This window comes from Meleagris gallopavo, chromosome 6 (genome assembly GCF_000146605.3).
Source record: "Meleagris gallopavo isolate NT-WF06-2002-E0010 breed Aviagen turkey brand Nicholas breeding stock chromosome 6, Turkey_5.1, whole genome shotgun sequence".
Classification (NCBI taxonomy): Eukaryota; Metazoa; Chordata; class Aves; order Galliformes; family Phasianidae; genus Meleagris; species Meleagris gallopavo.
Window position 1 is genome coordinate 48,487,614 of NC_015016.2, and position 18,651 is coordinate 48,506,264.

The window sequence follows — 18,651 nt, forward strand, 5'->3', positions numbered from 1 at the left end:
CCAGCTCCAGCCGGCACAGCTCCTACGAGCGCGGCGGAGATGTGTCGCCCAGCCCCTACAGCAGCTGGCGGCGGTCGCGGAGTCCCTACAGCCCCGTTATCCGGTGAGTGCGGCAGCGGGAGGGGGGAGGAGGAGGAGGAGCGGGTGGTGGGGGGAGGAGAGGGTCCTGGGGCAGTGTGGGTCAGCAGGTGTCTGGTGACAAAAGTCCTGCTGCTGCTCCTGGGCTCAGGGAAAGGGCATAAGTAGAGATCCTCCTGCCCAGGCCTAGGGAGAAAGAAGATGCGGGCAGCACTTCTCTCCTGCAGCTATTTCATGTGTTGGGGAGGCCACATAGCTGGCAAGAACGCTTTCTAAATACCGAGGGCTCTGTACTTTTTCCAACGCGAATGACAGTGGAAATACTTCTCAGAGAACAAGTTTTCCGAAGGACCCGTTTGGGGTTTTAAATCTTAAGAAATATGGGTGTACATGCTTGTGTATTTTCTCTTTCAGGATGCAGATTATATCAAATGTTCACCAGCATATTCATAATCTAAAAAGAAAACAAGCTGATGGGCAATCCCTGTTGGTAGTGTTTCTTGATTTAGTGGTTTGTTGGTTTTTTTTTTTTAGGGGTTTATACAAAGATTTAGTCTTTGTTTCACTAGGAGAAGCCACCAGTGTCAAATTGTAGATAAACTGATTTCCCACTGGGTTATTCAGTGTGGGCTTGCAAATCATCCTCTTTGTGCAAACTTGCACAAAAGTCAGTGCTGCTGTGTTTTAGATAAAGAAGAAATGAGTGCTTTACCTCTATAATCATATGCAAGTAACATCACAGCATTAAAGCATTTCAAAATATTTTTACTTACTGAAACCCACTTACTGAATTTGAAACATTTAGTTAGCATGTACTTATCACTGAAGACTTGCATTTCTCATGTTGGAATTGTACTTTTGCCACGTTGTGTATAAGTTTATTTAAATTCACATCTGAAGTTAGCTTTTAAATATATCGAGTGATATGTTGGCAAGTATTTTGTTTGCACTGCATTACCTGGAACGTTGTCTGAGAACCATTTCTCTGATGTTTCTAATGAGCACCTTGTGTCAGCTACCATTGAGGATGCTGAAGCCATTCCTGTGTTTTGGTGGCTGTTGGTAGGGCGTCCTTTCTGGGGTGTGTGTGTGTCAAATCCTGTTTAAAGAGTGAAGTAACAGCACTGTGCCCTAACGTATCCTAGGCAGAACAAAGGTGCCCTTGGAATGAAACAAAAACAAAAAAAGGATCATTTTAAGGTACAGTTGTATGGAAAAGTTTTGTTAACAATAGACTGTTTCAAGCAGAAAGCACTGTGAGTGCTCAGAAAAAGAGCATGTTGTTGTTGTTGTTGTTCTGTGAGAGCCTGTTCCAAGTAGTTAAGGATTCTTTTTCAGGATTATTTGTGTAATAGAATAGCAGGAACATTTCTGGAATATCTTTCTTTAAATGTTCTAGGAAAACAGTGTTTTCTGTCAATACTGATGTCTTGGAATAAGAAAGCTTTTGATGATAGAGCTGCATGCAGTAGGCTTGTGCTTATGAGCAGCCATATTAGGCAGATTAATAGCCGAGATAGTTTGAGACCCTGCCTTACGTGCTGGCTGGTAGTAGAAGGTACAGGAGGTCTTGTAGGACACGGTTACAGGGGAGAGATCTGTAGGAGTGTTTTGTTTACGTGGTTCTGTTGGTAGTGGGCCTGTGGTTTGAAGCATGACAGTTTGTTTCCTGATTCTTGTGTTGTCTTTCTTCTGAGTGTGTAAATCTTCCTTGAGTTGCGGACCTGTTTCCAGGAGTTAGCTTTGTGACTTCCTTCCTTCCTTCAGTTAAACTTCAGTTTGCATCCTGTCTTTTATCTGCACACAGATTAATTGTTGTGTTAACTACTGCACGTTTTCAGATTTACTTGGGAAAGGCTGGAATGGCGGAGTGGAAGAGGAGGTTGCTCTGTGGAGAAGATGAAGTTAGTCTGCCCAAACGTGGCATTAATTAAAAAAAAAAAAGAACACTTCCAGACAAAAAGGAAGAAGTCAGTAGAGAGAAGATAATCTTTGTTGTCTATAATATCTGCCTGTTGTGAAGAAATGCAAGTTGGTGTTGATTTGCTTTATGCGCACTTGGAAAAGATGGAAGACAGCTGTATTGCTGTGTTAGCCTTTCAGAGCTGTTAGGCTTGTTTTTGTTGCTTGACTGCATGATGTTGCACTCAAAATGCTGAAAACTGTTGCTGTGTTGTTTAGATATGGATATAGCTCCTGAAGTCTGGATACAATATAATGATTTTGTGAAGGCAGCAGCTTCTTAGAGCACCTGTCTTCTCGATCCAGGTGATTTAAAAATGTGATTCTGGGGTTGCATCTGCCTATAATGATGTCAGGATAGTAACAACTTAGTATGTTCCTTGGCATTCCAGTCTGTGAGTCTTTTTGTTCTTTTCAGTATGTATCTTCAGCATCTTTCTTCTTTATTTTAGTACGTAGAAGGTGAGAATGAAGTGATTCTAGCAAGCTTGGTCAGCTCCTGTCTGGAGTCCTGATTTTTATTTTTTCATCTGTATCTGAGCTGCTTAGGGAGAAAGTTCTGATAAACAGTTGGAGAGAAACAAGTGAAGTCAGCTTTGCTCATGTGAATTCCTGGTTTTCTCAAGCAGCAGTAACAGCATAATTACGTGAGTTGTGAATTACAGAAGTCGCTGACTGGTATCTTTCTTTGTAGTTGTCTGGAGATTGCTTCTGTTCAGAAGCAAAGACAAAAATACATGTTTTATGCTTGGAAAATTGTTTGAATGGTAGACTAATTGCTTTTGCCATTATAATTGCAGTAAACATTTATATTTTGTGCAAACTGATTGCTTGAGCTATTTTCACTTGATGGAGAAAACTTTCACTTGCTGTTTGTGGATTTGTATTATGTTTCCTTGTATATTGCAACATGCACTTGTTCTTAAGTAGTGCGTGCACACTTTTGGTAATGGGATTTCTTCCATGTTACAAAAAGCATGAGGAAGTTATTTCTCTACTGATAAATGGACTCTATCCTTGTAGAACTCAGAAAATAATAATAATTAAAAAACCAAAACAGACAAAAAACCCAGCCCAAACCAAACAACAAAAAGCCACTGTAACTGACAAAATAAGGAGAGTCTTTTTGGAAATGAGCTTAGGATGAAATTGTAGGGAGTGATGCTTTTCATTATTTCAGTCAGATCATATGCTATGTGATCACACATTTAATTCAGTTAACTGTATATATGAGTAATCGCATTTCCCAAATTTGGATACACCTACCCATCTGCCTGGATGGAAGTAAGTAGGTGGGGCACTACTAGCATAGTAATACGGTATGGTGTGTGGATGTTGCTTATAGGAAAGGAAAAATACACCATTTCTTTTCTTTCTTGAACTCTGGAGCCATCCCTTTTTTTTTGTTCTGTGGTAGGTAATGTAGCACTGAGGCTCTGTGAAATACGAATCACTTCTGTGCAAAACCAAAATAAGCATAGGGAAAATGGTAAAATATTTGTTGAGCGAGTAAATGCCTACTTCATGCAGAATCCATGGTTTCATGCACCATATAAAAAAAGCTTTGCAAGCAGTGATCTCGATGCTTTTGGATTTAAAGCAGTAGGAGAGATTTTCAGATGTTTTTCCTTCTTGTTTGGGGAAATATTTTCTATATAAAACTCTTGAATCTTGTTCAGTAAAATGTATTTTGGGAAAAATTGGAAATGAAACTATGTGTTTTCACTGCTGGAATAGCTATTTCTTCCAGTGTGTTTGAGGCTTGTTACCTGGCTGTGGACTTGACCTTTTGCTGATGTGCGAAAGATGATTTGCTGATTTCCTTTTACCTTGATAATGTGCCTTTCAGTTTCTTTGTTGATCTGTTTTGTTTTTGTTTTTCCTTTATTGTGGGAAGTGCCTTCATTTGAAAAATGAACCTTGTAATGTGTTTATAATACAGAATTTGAGTTGGCATTGTTTTTTGCTGATTGATTTCTTTGTATGCAGTTTTCATCTGAGAACACGGGGCTGTAAAGCAGATTTAAGAAACAAAAGATGTTTAGATTTTTTTCAGTGTTCTTACACTGTATGTATTGCATACCCCTTCACAGATTTCTGGTTTGAAATTGGTAAGCAAATTACGTAGTCTTCATGTGCAAAGCAGAATAGGGTGTTGGTTGCAGAACTGCTTAGAATATAAGTCTGAACTAAGAGCTTGAGAAAATAAAAAGAGTATGTAAGATATTGAGGGGGAGCACCAGTACTGTTAGGTGGAGAAGAGAAGGCTCTGGGGAATCCTCATTGTGGTCTTCCAATATATGAAGGGACCGTATAAACAGGAGGGGGAGCAGCTGTTTGTGAGGGTGGATGGTGATAGGACAAGGGGGAGTGGTTTTAACCTGAGACAGGGGAGGTTTAGGTTGGATTGAGGAGGATGTTTTTCACCCAGAGGGTGGTGAGGCACTGGGACAGGTTGCCCAAGGAGGCTGTGGATGCCCCATCCCTGCAGGCAGTCAAGGCCAGGCTGGATGTGGCTCTGGGCAGCCTGGTCTGCTGGTTGGCGACCCTGCACATAGCAGGGGGTTGGAACTGGATGAGCATTGTGCTCCTTTTCAACCCAGGCCATTCTGTGATTTGCCTGCTGTTGTAACATGAAATAGCTATACTACCAGCTGTAATGTTCTGTGGAGATGGTTTATGTTACTGAATGATTATAAATGTCTTGGAAGATGTGTCGTGAAGCCAACTGATTAAATTTAGGTCTCCCCTCTCAAATACACCTTACCATGAACTGGAAGATGGCTGTGCCTGCTCGTTAATGCAGCTCACTGGTTGTTGATGGCAGATCTAGACTGCAGTGGGTGTTTTAACCCCATTTGGTTCTATTTGCCTTCCCAGTATTCAGCTCTTTATTCTGATGAATCCCTTTGTGTTCTGTCTTGTCTAAAAGTATGTAAACATAGGACAAGAAACAATTTCATTGTTTCACTCTGTAGACCTAATATGTTTGGGTAAAGTATTGTTTGTGCTTAGGTAACACATCTGGCTGCTGGCATGTTTCATGTAGCCAAAGCAGTTAAAAAGAAGAGAGCTTTTCAAGTTTACCAACAGGAGAAGATAACACATGGCTGTTCTGATTTGTTAATAAAATGTAGTTCTTTTTTTTAATAAATATGTGAGAGTGGAATGGGGAACAGAGAAGCACGTAAAATAGTGGTATGACATGAAAAAAACATTTAAGCTAAGTGAGATTTGTGCTCCTGGAGATCTGACTTGTTTGAGCAGCATTCTTGTTCCTCCCTCTTTACTTTCAAATATCAAGATAGTAAAATGTAGCAATTGAAGTTTTCAGTTAATAGTTTGAATTGTTTCATTGTGTGTGTGACTGTGCAGGCACTGTTAACTTCAGTAGACAATTTAGTTAAAATTCAGTAAGGAATCTCCTGGTTAGTAGCTGATATGTTATCCAAAGAAATGTAACAGTGTGTTTAATTGCTAGAAAGAGGAACATTGTGACAGTTTCAAAACTTGCAACTAATAACACTTAGATATTTTGAGTGTTTTTATACAGTGGACGAGTGGGTTGTGTTGAGCAACCCAAACAACAAGAGAAGCCTGCTTCCTTTTTGTCTTCTGAAATACGAGGAAAGCAGTGCCAAGGTCCGTTTTGGGGATGAATTCCTTACTAGTGCTTTCTTCCTTTGTTTCATTACACACACCTATTCTCTATATGATTTTTAGATAATGTCTTGAAAATTTCTTTCTGGTTTCATATTTTAGCTAGACATAATATCATGCAATTACTTCAATTTTCCCTCTGCAGCTAATCAGATTGTGCTCCTAGACTCCTTTGTTGCTGTCTCCAGGGAAGGAAAAAAGCAGCTGTATGTAAAGAACTTCTTTTAATGCAGGGTAGTCCTATGGTTACTTATGGTTTTTAGGCAAATCAGTTTTCTTTTCCTTTTTTTCCCTCTGTATGTAAAAAACACCAAAACGTGTAGATGGTTCAGAATTGGTTTTATGAGAGTTTGGCAGTTCCTCTCTCCAGGGATGTGGAGCTCTGTGGAGTGCATTCACAGTGCTTGTGGAAGGCTGTTGATGGATAAGCACAACACAAGTACCTGTAAATGGGACAAAACTTAGGGGTGTGCTGCCAGCAGATGCCAGGGTGGTATTTCACCATTCTCAGAATTCTGTGTGCACTGCTGAGAGAAAGCTTGTAAACATCCATAGCTTTGTTTTTGCGGCATGTTATAGGTGGGAACTTGCATGTAAGTTTTGTCTAGACTGGGAGGTTTTCTTGGGACTTTGGAACTAATGCTGATGAAAGAAAATGGTAGTTAAATATTTGAAAAGATCACTGAACTTAGGGAAACAGCAGTTTTGTTACTGCGACTGCGTGTAGGTCACACTGAAATTAATGCCTCCTATTTATTTCCATGAAAACCACAACAGATACAAAGAGCACAGCAACACTTTATAGAACACAATAGAACAAATTCTTAGCTATAAAACACTATTTTTCAATGTAGTCACCATCATTAGTCAATTTGCACAGATGAGCTGATTGAAATGCCCTTCATCTCATGGTGTAACAGCTGTGCATGGCAGAATGAGATTTGTCTTTCACTTTGCCATTTCCATTGCTGAAGCACACTGCTTACCACCTCACTATTTCAGATCTGCTGTTTGGTCCTCATAAATGTTCTGCAAGAGTCAATGAATGTCAGTGGATGCTGTTTTTTCCACATAGGGAAATTCAGTGACACACCTTTGCTTCATACTTACTTCCACATCAGATACCATTTGGAGACTGTCCCTCTGCTGCCGTTGTTGCACTACAACAAAATGGAACAGAGTATTGGTGGGAAGGTTCAGTCTCTACTGCCATACAGTCAACATCTGCCTCTGATGTCATGGGCCAACATAATAAAATAGGAGGCATTACTTTCAGAGCAGCTCTTGTAACTTGAATTACGAGTGCTCTGACAGAGCTGTCTTTTACTTGTGGTTCATGCTGTTCAGCTGAAGGTATTTGTGTTTCCTGTAACTCTTGCCTGGTGGACAAGGTACAGCAAGGTGTTATGACAAAGGTCTTTGGGATGCCAGTGGAAGAGTTGGTTTATTATTAGCCTGGGAATGCATTCTGTAATGCAACTTGAATATCTCTTGCTGGTATAAATAATGAAAAACTCAGATTAAACCAGTGGACTCAGCTTGTTGCATAACCATCGTTTTGATCTGATACTGAGGGCTGCATGATAGAGTGGAACCGAACCTTAAATGTTGAGTGCCTGTGTTTTTGCTCCTTTCCCTATGGATATAGTTCTGGCATGACGAAGTTGTACCATTTGAGGTGTCAGACCTGGGCTGGGGAACTTAGTGGGTGGTGGTGGTTGTTGTTGGTTTTTCTTTCATGAGCTTGTGTAAATCCTTGTTCACATTCTTAGCTCTTTGCTGGTATTGATAAAATATGCACCTCAAGCCACTGTCAATGCTTAGCTTGCCTACATGTTTCTTTTTGAAGGCAGTATATAGATTTACTGGCACTCAACAAAGTGTTGGTAGCTGACCAGATGAGTGTTTCTGGTTACTAGAATTCCAGCAGATTTTCTCAGTTCATCCTTGGTAATGATTTGAACAAACTTATTTTATTTTGAGCTAATGAGGAGCAACAGCCTTGTGATCAGACATGGAATCTCAGGAACTGGGGCGTTTTAAGCTGCTGCTTCTATTTTCAAGTGAACGTGGAATTCAACCTGTTCCCTGTGTTGACACAGATTTCTTTCTTCATGTTGGGCACCTTTCTAAATAAAACAACAAAAAGCACATAAATTGTACTTACGAAAGAAAAAAGCTTGATACCCTAGGATGTGCTTTATGGTTAAAAATTGAATCCAGCTGAGGCTTGCAGATTGCAGTGGGTTCTTTGAAGGTGGAAATGGCGTTCTACAGGTAATGGAGCAAGTTAGAGATGGCTAATCCAGGAGCGAGGTGTGCAAGCAGGTGTTTTCCAAGACAGGTCAGTGACGTTCTGGCAAATGATGCATCAGTGTGAGGGGTCAGTTTAGGACTCATAATGCCTATTAGCTTGTACTTGATGCTGGAGACATGCAATTATGCTGATTCTATTTCCAGTGCAGATCTGCAGGCAGGATCCCTCCTTGAGATATCTCCTCAGAAAGGGAGATAAATGTGACAAGTGGCTCTGGCCTTGCAGTTTGTAATGTGTTTTATTGTCTGCATAATCTCAGCCCCCTCTTATCATGACTTTATATTATAGAACTTCACCTATTTTTTAAATTTTTTTCCAGTTTGGGAAAAAAATTAGAAAAAATAAAATTTAGAAAATGTTTTAAGTCCAAAATACAGGATTGAATTAGTTAGACCTTCAAAGTGACAATGAGAAGAAAACTTTGGTGGCATTTCATAGTGAAGCAGAAATACATTTCCAGGGGATTTTTTCTGAATAGTACTGTGTTTTCATGGTGGACATAAACATTAATATCTCTTCACCAAATTGTGATTTAACTGAAAAGACTCAAGTAGTGATTTAGTATTAGGAGGCAGAGGGGAAGTAATCAGTTACCCCAAATCCAAGTACTACTTAGTGCATTCTTTCACTAAAACCATTTTTCTTCCTTTTTTTTATTAACCCCCAAATTTAAATTGTAGTTGAAAATTCACAAAATTGAATTCTCAATGTTTTACTTTCATTTCCTTTCTTTGTACTTTAGTCTTATTACTTTGTAATACTTCATAATTACTTTGTAATTGTGCACCATCAGAAAATTCTGTAAGATGCCTTCTTGGCATAGAATTTTACTGTGTTAATTTCCAAGTGTTGTTTTCTCATGAGATTTGAATTCTTAATGGTCTCTTGTAGCTGTTTGATTCAATAACAGTTTTACCTACTGAATGTGAAGCTTGTGATAGAATATTCAGTGTGTTCATCTACACGTTGGTTTGGAGTCTACTCCTGCATAATCTTGATTGATTTAATGTCCTTATGTTGTTCTAGAAAGGAAGGTCTATTTTTAATAATGCAGGAAAAAAGTGTGTACACGTGGCAAGTAACAAATATTGCCCGTGACATAATAATGTTTTTATACTGCATTATTTCTTCAGTTGAAGGATTGTAATGTGATTTTAAGTTGATAATTAAAATGGTATTAATTATTATTGAAATTAAATCTGACATAGTGGCGATTAGTCCTGACCATAATGATTGTTATTGGCTTTATTCTTATTTGCCCTAAAGTTTGGGAAACTTCTACACATTGATGCAATCTTTTGAACTGTGAAGTTTCTAGCTCTCCAGACAGTTTGTTATTTTCACTACTCATACATTTTTACATTGACTAGCTCATGGATTTTTTCTATCTTGACTTAATTTCATTCTCCCCTGCAAGTGATGTGCCCAGGAAAAATAGATTTCTACCAGTCCCGAATCAAGATAATACCTGTAAATGTTGTGAATCTCTGCTATTTTTAGTATTGTATAATGAATTAAATTTTAGATTTAGCAATAGACTTCACTAGTTGTTCTCATGCACTTTATCTCAGTTAGTTTCTTTTGTTTGTTTTTTAATGAAGAATTGGATCAAAATTACTAGGAAATGAATGAGCGACTTCATTAGATTGTATTTCTGCACAGTTGGAGTTTGCTTCTTAATTGTTAAGGTTCTTTCCCTCCTTTCCTGCCCTCATTCTGGTTTGTTTCCTCGCTAAGATTTTGTAGACAGCTTAGATGTTTTTTTTCCCTCTTTTTCTTAGGTTTTTATCTGACTTATCTGACGTGGATGTAGCATATTGCTACTTGTAGGTTATCATTTACCTTCAGTAGATAAATAAAAATGGAGTACATTATCTCTGGAGAGGCCAGGGGAATGTACCTTTAAATTTTGGGAAAGGAAAGCTAAGGCTTATTGGGTTTTTTTAGCTAGCAATATTGCAACCTTTAGCATTCAGGTTGCTTTTTAACATTTTTATGGCAATTTTTTTACAGTTCAGTGTTGTGTTTAGATGCTTCTCGTGATGCTACAACGTGAATTTCATTATGCTAAATTCTGGTTGTGTAGGCAGCTGAATTTTTCTGTAATGTTGCAGATATTGGATGTGTTGACACACGAAGCGTAGCATCAAGTTTTCTTTAAAGGAGAATTACCATTTCTAAAAGGAGAATACCATTTCTGGTATGCAATGACGAAGCACATTTGTCCTACAGGCACATACAGTCGTATTTTGCAGTGCCTTATTGGGAGAAACTGTATTTAAGAAAGCTTTAACGTTTTCTAACAACCTGTTTAGATGCAGAATCTTGATTATTGCTTATTCCAAATAATTTTGGCGGGGCACTGTCTTTTCTATTTTGTTGCTTTTTTTTATTCTGTAAACGTGGTGAGACTGGTTGGTTTAAAAGAGAGCGAAACTGCACAAATTTTTACCTGAGTAAATATTTATTTTTTTCGAAACAGGCGATCAGCAAAATCTCGAAGCAGAAGTCCATATTCATCAAGGCACTCAAGATCTCGTAGCAGACACAGGTTGTCTAGATCGAGAAGTCGTCATTCAAGTATTTCTCCTAGTACATTAACTCTGAAGAGTAGCCTGGCTGCTGAGCTGAACAAAAACAAAAAAGCAAGAGCAGCTGAGGCAGCTAAAGCCAGTGCAAAAGCTTCCAACACTTCAACGCCGACGAAGGGAAACACTGACACTGCTGCAAGCGCACCTCAATTGAACAATGTAAAGGACCTGAAGAAAGTAAAAATTGAGCATACACCTTCTCCTACGAGCAGCGTAAATTTGAAGAATGACAAGGCAAAAGCAAAGGTCTCACTTCCAGAAACTAAAGGAGAAAATAATCTGATCGCAGACAAAAATACTAAACAGAAAGCTACAGCGGTAAAAGAGGACAAAGTAACTGTTGTAAAACAGCAACCGGTCACTGTAAAAGAGAAAACCAAACCGACTGCACCTAGCGTAGCAACAAAGGAGAAGGAGCGAACTGTTGCACTACCAGCCTCCACACTGCCACCCTTGCCTTTGCCTCCCACGCTGCCTGAAGATAATGAAACTGATAGGTGAGTTGTGATGTAAACTTGCTTTTTGGGGATTTTCTCTTGGTTTTATTTATTTATTTCTGCTTTGGAAAACTAATGGTAACCAAGGCATGTCTTGCCCGTGGGCTGCATGCTACCTGACACAGCTCACAATGCAGCTTACCCACTGCTGCTGCACTCAGCCTGCCTAGGCCAGCTGTCACTTAGCACCAACGAAGCATTGGTGTGCTCTTAACTCTATCTGGCCTGAAACCAAGGCACAAGAAGGATGCAGGACAGGGTTAACTCAAGTTCTGGCAGGTAATTGTATGCAGTTTGATACAATATTCTGTGAACAGCAAAATATATGCAGCTATCCTTTCTGTTATGATGAGGGAATTTGAAAATAAGTTTCAAGGTTGCTTAAAAAAAAAAGTTATTGTTTCTTTGGTATACTTGCAACTTCATTTGCAGTTTAAGTATGTGACCTGCAGCTTTTCAGATGAAATGTGGGGAGTTGCATTAAACTGAAAAATTTCATCACGTGTCTCTACTGAACTTTTATAAGCCCTATCTTAGCAAGAGAGAAGTACCTCTCACTTCACAGTCACACCTTGTTCACAAATGAATGTACTGCCAAAAGCAATCAGATGAACAACTGTTTTCAAGGATAAAGCATGGGAGTAATAAAACTTCATCAAAAATCTTTGACGAACACCTTGAGAACTCACTGAGAACTGAGCACCAAACCAGACTGAGGCGTTAATTTCACAAAAATGAGGTCCAGTATTCCACTAGTTTTATGGTTTTGTTCCTTTCCTTTTTTGTTTTAACAACAACAAAATATATATATACATACATACATGCTAACTATATTGTATAATTTATGGAGGCTGCTCCATAAGTAGTGCTTCCTAATTTTTTATGTCGGCTCACAATGTCAGAGGCAGATGCTGTTGGTGTGACAGTGTAGGGGTTGAAGCTTCCTGCCAATATTCCATTACATTTTGTTGCTGTGTTTAATGCCGTGATGGCGTTAGAGGGGCAGTCTGAGCAAGTCTGACATGAAGTTTGCCTGAAGCAAAGGCGTCACTGAATTCATCCATGTGGGAAAAAATGGCACCCACTTGCATTCATCAACTCTTGCTGAACATTTATGGAAACCTAACAGTGAATGTGAGCACAATAAGGTGGTGGTGAGTGGTGTGTTTCAGCAATGGCAACAGCAACAGTGGGTCACTTCCACTGGTGCAGGTGTTTATGAACTTGATATGCAGGCTCCTGTTCATCACTGATGAATGTACATTGCTAATGATGGCGAATATGTTGAACAGTAGTGTTTTGTAGCTGAGAATTTGTTCTATCAAATGCTGTAGATGTATTCTAGAAGGAATTTTTCAATAAAAAGTACACTAAAGAGATTACTTAAAATTGCAGGCGGGTAAGAACTTTGGGGATAATGCACATATGTAATTTTCAAGACCTTGAGTTTATTGCAAATGTGGGCATAGTTCTGGGGAAAAGATTAATTCAGTAGCAATATCTGAAAATCTTTCAGTAAGTTGGAATTTGACTTAAAGGATCTTTAATTTTTAAAGATCTGTTATTTTCAGTTAATTCATTTTGCAGGTCACTATTATTTTGAGTATGTATAACTGAGGTGTGATGGTCGTAACTTTTAATCTGTGCTGACTTTTGAAGTGCTAGAGATTGGTCTGTAGCAAGGAAACTTGGGTCTGTACCCAAAATGTAATCTGGATTTAGGCTATGCTAAGTTTCTTTTTGTCCAAACAGAATAATTGTTGTGATATGAATTGGAAAATGATGCTATCGAGCTGTCATTTATTATTTTTCTTTTGGTTTTGGTAGTGTGAGAAAAGTTGCTTTTGGTATTACTCGTATTACTGGTCTTGTGCTATCCGAGAGATGAACTTCTCACAAGTAAAACAAAATTTCTTAGTACTGAATTAATAACTGTTTTAGGTGTGATACACCTTTGTAAGAAATGAAAACTGTAAAAGAGAAATTCAGAACCTTTTAAATATTCATATATTTTGTATCTGTGAAAGTAATGTTTTCTCTTGCACTTGGAGAATTGCACTGTTTAATTAGTGCAAGTTGTTAGAACTAGTGGTGTAAATGTTTCTATTAGCAATTTAATGCAGTGTTAAGTGTAAGAACACACAGGGCTTAGTGAGTCAATATTACTTAAAGAGATGGTAGATTTCCTTTTCAGCAGTAAAAGAGAACCTTCAGCACTCTAGCAAATGTCATTCCAGTTATTCAGAATCACACCTGTGTGGTGAATGTGCAGTTGCATTTGACTTGGACAGAGCCATCCTCCATGGGTAAACGGGATTACTGACACTTATTTGAGAGATCTACTGTTCTAACAGGCTTTGTTTGCAGGGTTAAATGTGATAACATGAAATGTGATTCTATCCTGAAGCTGTCTAATCACTTCTCATTATTAGTATTTTTTAATTTAACGTCTGTTTTAAGTATACCTGAACAGTTCTATTAGCACTGGGCTCATTTTCTTTAAAAAACAAAAACAACAACAACAACAACAAAACAAAAAACAAAAACAAAAACAAAAAAACAAAAACCAATGTAATACTTGCAAACAAACTGCATCAGAAAGATTAGTGACAGGAAATAGAATGTCTTTTATGCTTCACTTTGTTTCACTTTTGAGATGCAATCGTAATCATTCTGATGTGAAGTTTGTAACAAGTCAGGTTAAACCATGAGTCGCTAAAGGAAAACGATCCATGATTTTTGGGAGGGAGAAGTACCAAGGTTCACTTGTATTCAGTTGCTGTAGGAAATTGTGCCAACTCAGAAAGCTTGGTACTGCACAGAACTTGCTTTGCTGGCTCCTAATGTAGTGTCAGTTGATGTTCAGTAGGAATCTGGTAAAACTACAAACAAGCTACCTAAAGAAACAGTGGTGTTGGGAAACTAATGACAAGGTCAGCTGAAAGAGAAGACTGTTCTGGTAGCCAGCAGTATGTGATTTAACAAACCTGAAAAAAGGCTGCTCTTGGCTGCCTCTGTTTTCACATACTGCTTTTAAAACTTGTTTCGGAACTTCTCATATATTGTGCTTCCACTAATACTGAAAGTGTGAGGATGAAATTGTGAGAGAAATGCAAATACTTGAACTTCAAAATTGAGGTCTTCATTATGATAACTACTTGCTGTGTTCATGCTAACAAGAACAGAACAATGAGGACACTACATGCTTTCTTGAGGTGCTTCTTTGAATTGAGGCAGTGGCAGCTTGATAGGTAGTCTAAGATTCTCGAGGGTTCTGATTTTATAGTGAAGCACAGGCATAGGCAAAATGCTGGAATGCTTTATTAAATGGATAAAATTTGCTGATTGCAATTAATTTATGAACGAATATGTGCATTCTCCATGATGGAAGATAGCAAGGTCTTTCCAGTTATAGAAGTTCCTACTTGATCTATGAAACCGGGTAGATAGAAAGTTGCAGGAAAACTTCCTTTCCAGAAGAGTTTTTTTGAGAGGGATGTTGAGAATAGAACAGTGACGATTTTTGCAGATGTCACTACCTTGGGAAATGTACGCTCAGAGCATGACAAAAATTTCTTTATGCAATGATGGAGTTTGAAACTTGGAGAGCCTACTATCTGAGAGTCCTATCAGGGAGAAAGCCAGGTCATTATTTAAACAATGGTGATAGGTTTACTTATTTGTTACATTATATCTGCAAAAATGCAGCTGAAGGAAGAAGTCTGGACAAAACAGAAGCATGAGTTTAAAAGATTATCCTGCAGGAAGCATTGCATGTTCAGAATTTCCACATTACAATGTGAAGAGCATCTCTAGAATAAAAATACATTGCTGTGTGTTTTGGGCATTCTTCTCAAGACAGATTGTCACTGTCTGTTCCCTTTAAAAAAAACAAACAAAAAAAAACAAATTGATGGTTTAAAATAATAAATAAAAACGCCAATTGCCCAGGGCAGAAGAAATCAATTTTTCACTTGTTTTGTATTCTGATAAGTAGAAACACATTGTAACTGGAGTGTTTCTGCAGATCTGTGAGTTTGGAATCTGCAAGTAGCATGGTATGGACTGCCTTTCAGTGCCTTGCAGTAGCTGTAACCGTGAAGTTAGTTCTATCTGAAGATCAAAACTGAAGTGAATTAGATTAGAATAATCTTTTATACGTGATGTCAGTCAGAGTACAGATTTACGTGCTGTACTTGTGGTATCTGGCAGCACCTGAGCTCTAAATAATACTAGTCTGAGCCCTAAGTGTGTGTGTGGGGGGGAGAGGAGTAGTTTAAATGAATGGCAGAAGCCTAACCTGAAGCCCAGGTAGGTTTGTTCTGGCTGATAGGGCTTGCTATCATAGAATCGTAGAATTGCTCAGGTTGGAAAAGACCTTAATGATCATCACATCCAACCACAACCCAACTATACTGCCCTAACTCTAACAACCCTCTCCTAAATCATGTCCCTGAGCACCACATCCAAACAGTTTTTAAACACATCCAGGGATGGTGACTCGATCACCTCCCTGGGGAGCCTATTCCAGTACTTAACAACCCTTTCTGTAAAGAAGTGTTTCCTGATATCCAACCTAAACTTAACCTGGTGCAATGCAACTTGAGGCCATTTCCCCTCATCCTGTCATCAGTGAGAAGAGACCAACCAAGCACTTTTCAGATACTGAAAGAGAGCAATAAGGTCTTCCCTCAGCCTCCTCTTCCCCAGCCTAAACAGCCCCAGTTCCTTCACTCTCTCCTCATAGGCCATATTCTCCAAGCCCTTCACAGCCTTGCTGCCCTTCTTTGCACCTGCTCCAGCACCTCCATGTCCTTTCTGTACTGAGGTGCCCAAAACTGAACACAGCACTCGAGGTGAGGCCTCACCAGTGCCAAGTACAGGGCAGGATGACTTCCCTGGTCCTGCTCCCCACACCATTCCTGATCCAAGCCAGGATGCCATTGGCCTTCTTTTCCACCTGGGCACACTGCTGGCTCATATTCAGCTGACTGTCCATCAGAACACCAAGGTCCCTTTCCATCAGGCAGCTTTCCAGCCACTCCTCCCCAAGCCTGTAGGGTTGCCTGGGGTTGTTGTGACCAAAATGCAGGACCTGACACTTGGCCTATTGAAAATCATACAGTTAACCTCGGCCCATCGATCCAGTCTATCCAGGTCCCTCTGGCAGATCAGCACTCCCTCCCAGCTTGGTGTTGTCTGCAGACATACTGAGGGTGCACTCAACCCCTCATCGAGATGGTTAATAAAGATGTTAAATAGAAGTGGCCCCAGTACCGAGCCTTGGGGGACACTGCTTGTGACTGGCAGCCAACTGGATTTAACTCCACTGACCACAGCTCTTTGGGCCTGGCCATCCATCCAGCGTTTCACCCAGCAGAGCATACACCCATCCAAACCAGCTGGGCAGCCAGCTTCTCCACAAGGATGCTGTGGGGAATAGTGTCAAAGGCTTTACTGAAGTCCAGGTAGACCACATCAACAGCCTTACCTTCATCTGCTAAATGGGTCACCTTGTCATAGAATGAAACCAGGTTTGTCAAACAGGATCTACCATCTGTAAACCCGTGCTGACTGGGCCTGATCCACTGGTTGACCTTTAATTGATCTGTGATGGCTCCTGTTACAATTGGAAAGATAAACACAGTGGAAAGGCGATAGAGGAGTGTAACAGCAAAGGGACTAGCACGGATGGAATGGTGTTACAAAGGGCAAATGCTCACACATCTCTGAAGATCTAGGCTCACAGGAAAGACTCCATGAGGGAGGGATCTCCTATCAGAGATCTTTCCGCAGGGCAGTCAGCCCTTAAATGGGGTCTAAGAGAGGTGGAGCCAGGTTCCACTCCTGCTTGCACAGCTGAATTGCCTTCACCTGTGCTCCCATGGCTGACGGAGTTCTTTCCTGAGGTGCTCATTCAGTGGTTTAGGCCATGACTCAACAGTTACTGTACAGCTCCCGAGATTATCTGTTCCATATCCTTCCTGGCACCAAGGTGAGACTGTTAGGTCTGTAGCTAGCAGGATCATCTTTATGGCCCTTTTTGAAGATGGGCAATGTCATCCAGCATCAGCTTTTGTCGGAAATATGACGTCTTAGCATCTGATCTCTTTTTCTGTAGAATTTTAATAATCAGCTGTGCATTCATCAGAGCTGTTTGCAACTCATTTATAAAGCTTAAATTGAGTTTCTGTCAATTCTGAGAGCAATGCTAGTGTATCAGCAGCTTAGAATGTACTAACAACAACAAAAAGAATTCCAGTAGGTTTTCTTTGTTTTAATACTGCTGTATTGTGTTCAGTGTCCTAGCAAAATTGTTTCTTTTTTAGTAGCTTGAGAGAGAATATTACAGTGAAGTCAGTTAAAGAAACGGAGAAGAAACTTCGCCATCTGCTTGCAGACTTGCCACTTCCACCTGAGTTGCCTGGAGGAGCTGAGTTAGGCAAAAGTCCTGAAGAAAAGAAACCAACAGTTCAGTTACACAACAAGAGGAGACCAAAGTATGTTTATTACTTTTTTTTTTTACTATATTTTAAAGTCTGTCATGGGAGCAGAAGTGATAATAGTTTCCTGAAAATGTATTCTGTTCAAAGTGTTTCTGCTTTGTAACAGCTCTCTTCATACTACATAGTCTGAAATCAAACTGCATCGTTTGTAGTAGTAGCTGCTGGTTAGTGGTAGTAAGGTTGTTATCTAATATTGTCTCATGAATATTTAGTGTTGAATTACTTCAAGGTTAAGATGATCCTTGTATATGCTAGCTGCATTCTTAAAATAGCTATATTCTTTAAAATCTTTTCTAGAATATGTGGACCACGACATGGTGAAACAAAAGAAAAAGAAATAGACTGGGGAAAACGCTGTGTGGATAAATTTGATATCATTGGTATTATTGGTGAAGGCACTTATGGACAAGTTTACAAAGCTAGGGATAAAGACACAGGTAGGTTAAAAAATGTGAACTTACTCCTGCAATTTTGAAGTCAGTGGGTTTGGGTTTTGTTTGTTTTTATAATTTAATAAAATCTGTGTATTCTTTGTTTTTAATCTAGCTTTTATCTATCTTTTGGTGCCTTAAAAATCATCTATTTGTAAAGCTGTGACTGAAAGTACGTGCTGAGTAGTCTTAATCTCTATTTAAAGTTGTATTTCTTGAACTTCGATGCTTAGTACACAAGTTGAGGTAGTGAAGAAAAGAGGGTAAGTACTCTGGGGAAACAAAATAGTACCACTGATAGGATGATAAAGAATAATGAAGTTTATAAAGAGGCTGGAAAAATGAGTGAAGCTAGATGTGAGATTTAGCCATTTTCCTTCTTTGTACTCTGGCAATAGGTGCTAGTAGGAAGAGAATGTATCTCTGTGCAATGCAGTCCTGAAATGTTGCATATCAGGTATTTTTCTTACAGTATAGCTGACAGCACAGTAGAGACATAACTTCTAGACCTTAAACTATTGCTGAAATGAGCAAGCATTCATCATTATGATATGGAGGAATGTTGTCACTGCTTCTACATAGATAACACAGTCAAATCTGCATCCACAG

General features: G+C 39.3%; 1 protein-coding gene across 1 annotated transcript in view; it reads left to right on the forward strand.

Moving 5' to 3' along the window:
- Positions 1 to 18,651, forward strand: part of CDK13 (cyclin dependent kinase 13) — a 59,378-nt gene that overhangs the window by 5,210 nt on the left and 35,517 nt on the right. Inside the window, exons 4-7 of the mRNA XM_031554060.1 lie at positions 5 to 103; positions 10,500 to 11,105; positions 17,435 to 17,605; positions 17,909 to 18,048. Of these exons, the coding sequence (XP_031409920.1) occupies positions 5 to 103; positions 10,500 to 11,105; positions 17,435 to 17,605; positions 17,909 to 18,048 (1,016 nt within the window). The remainder of the gene's footprint in view (positions 1 to 4; positions 104 to 10,499; positions 11,106 to 17,434; positions 17,606 to 17,908; positions 18,049 to 18,651) is intronic.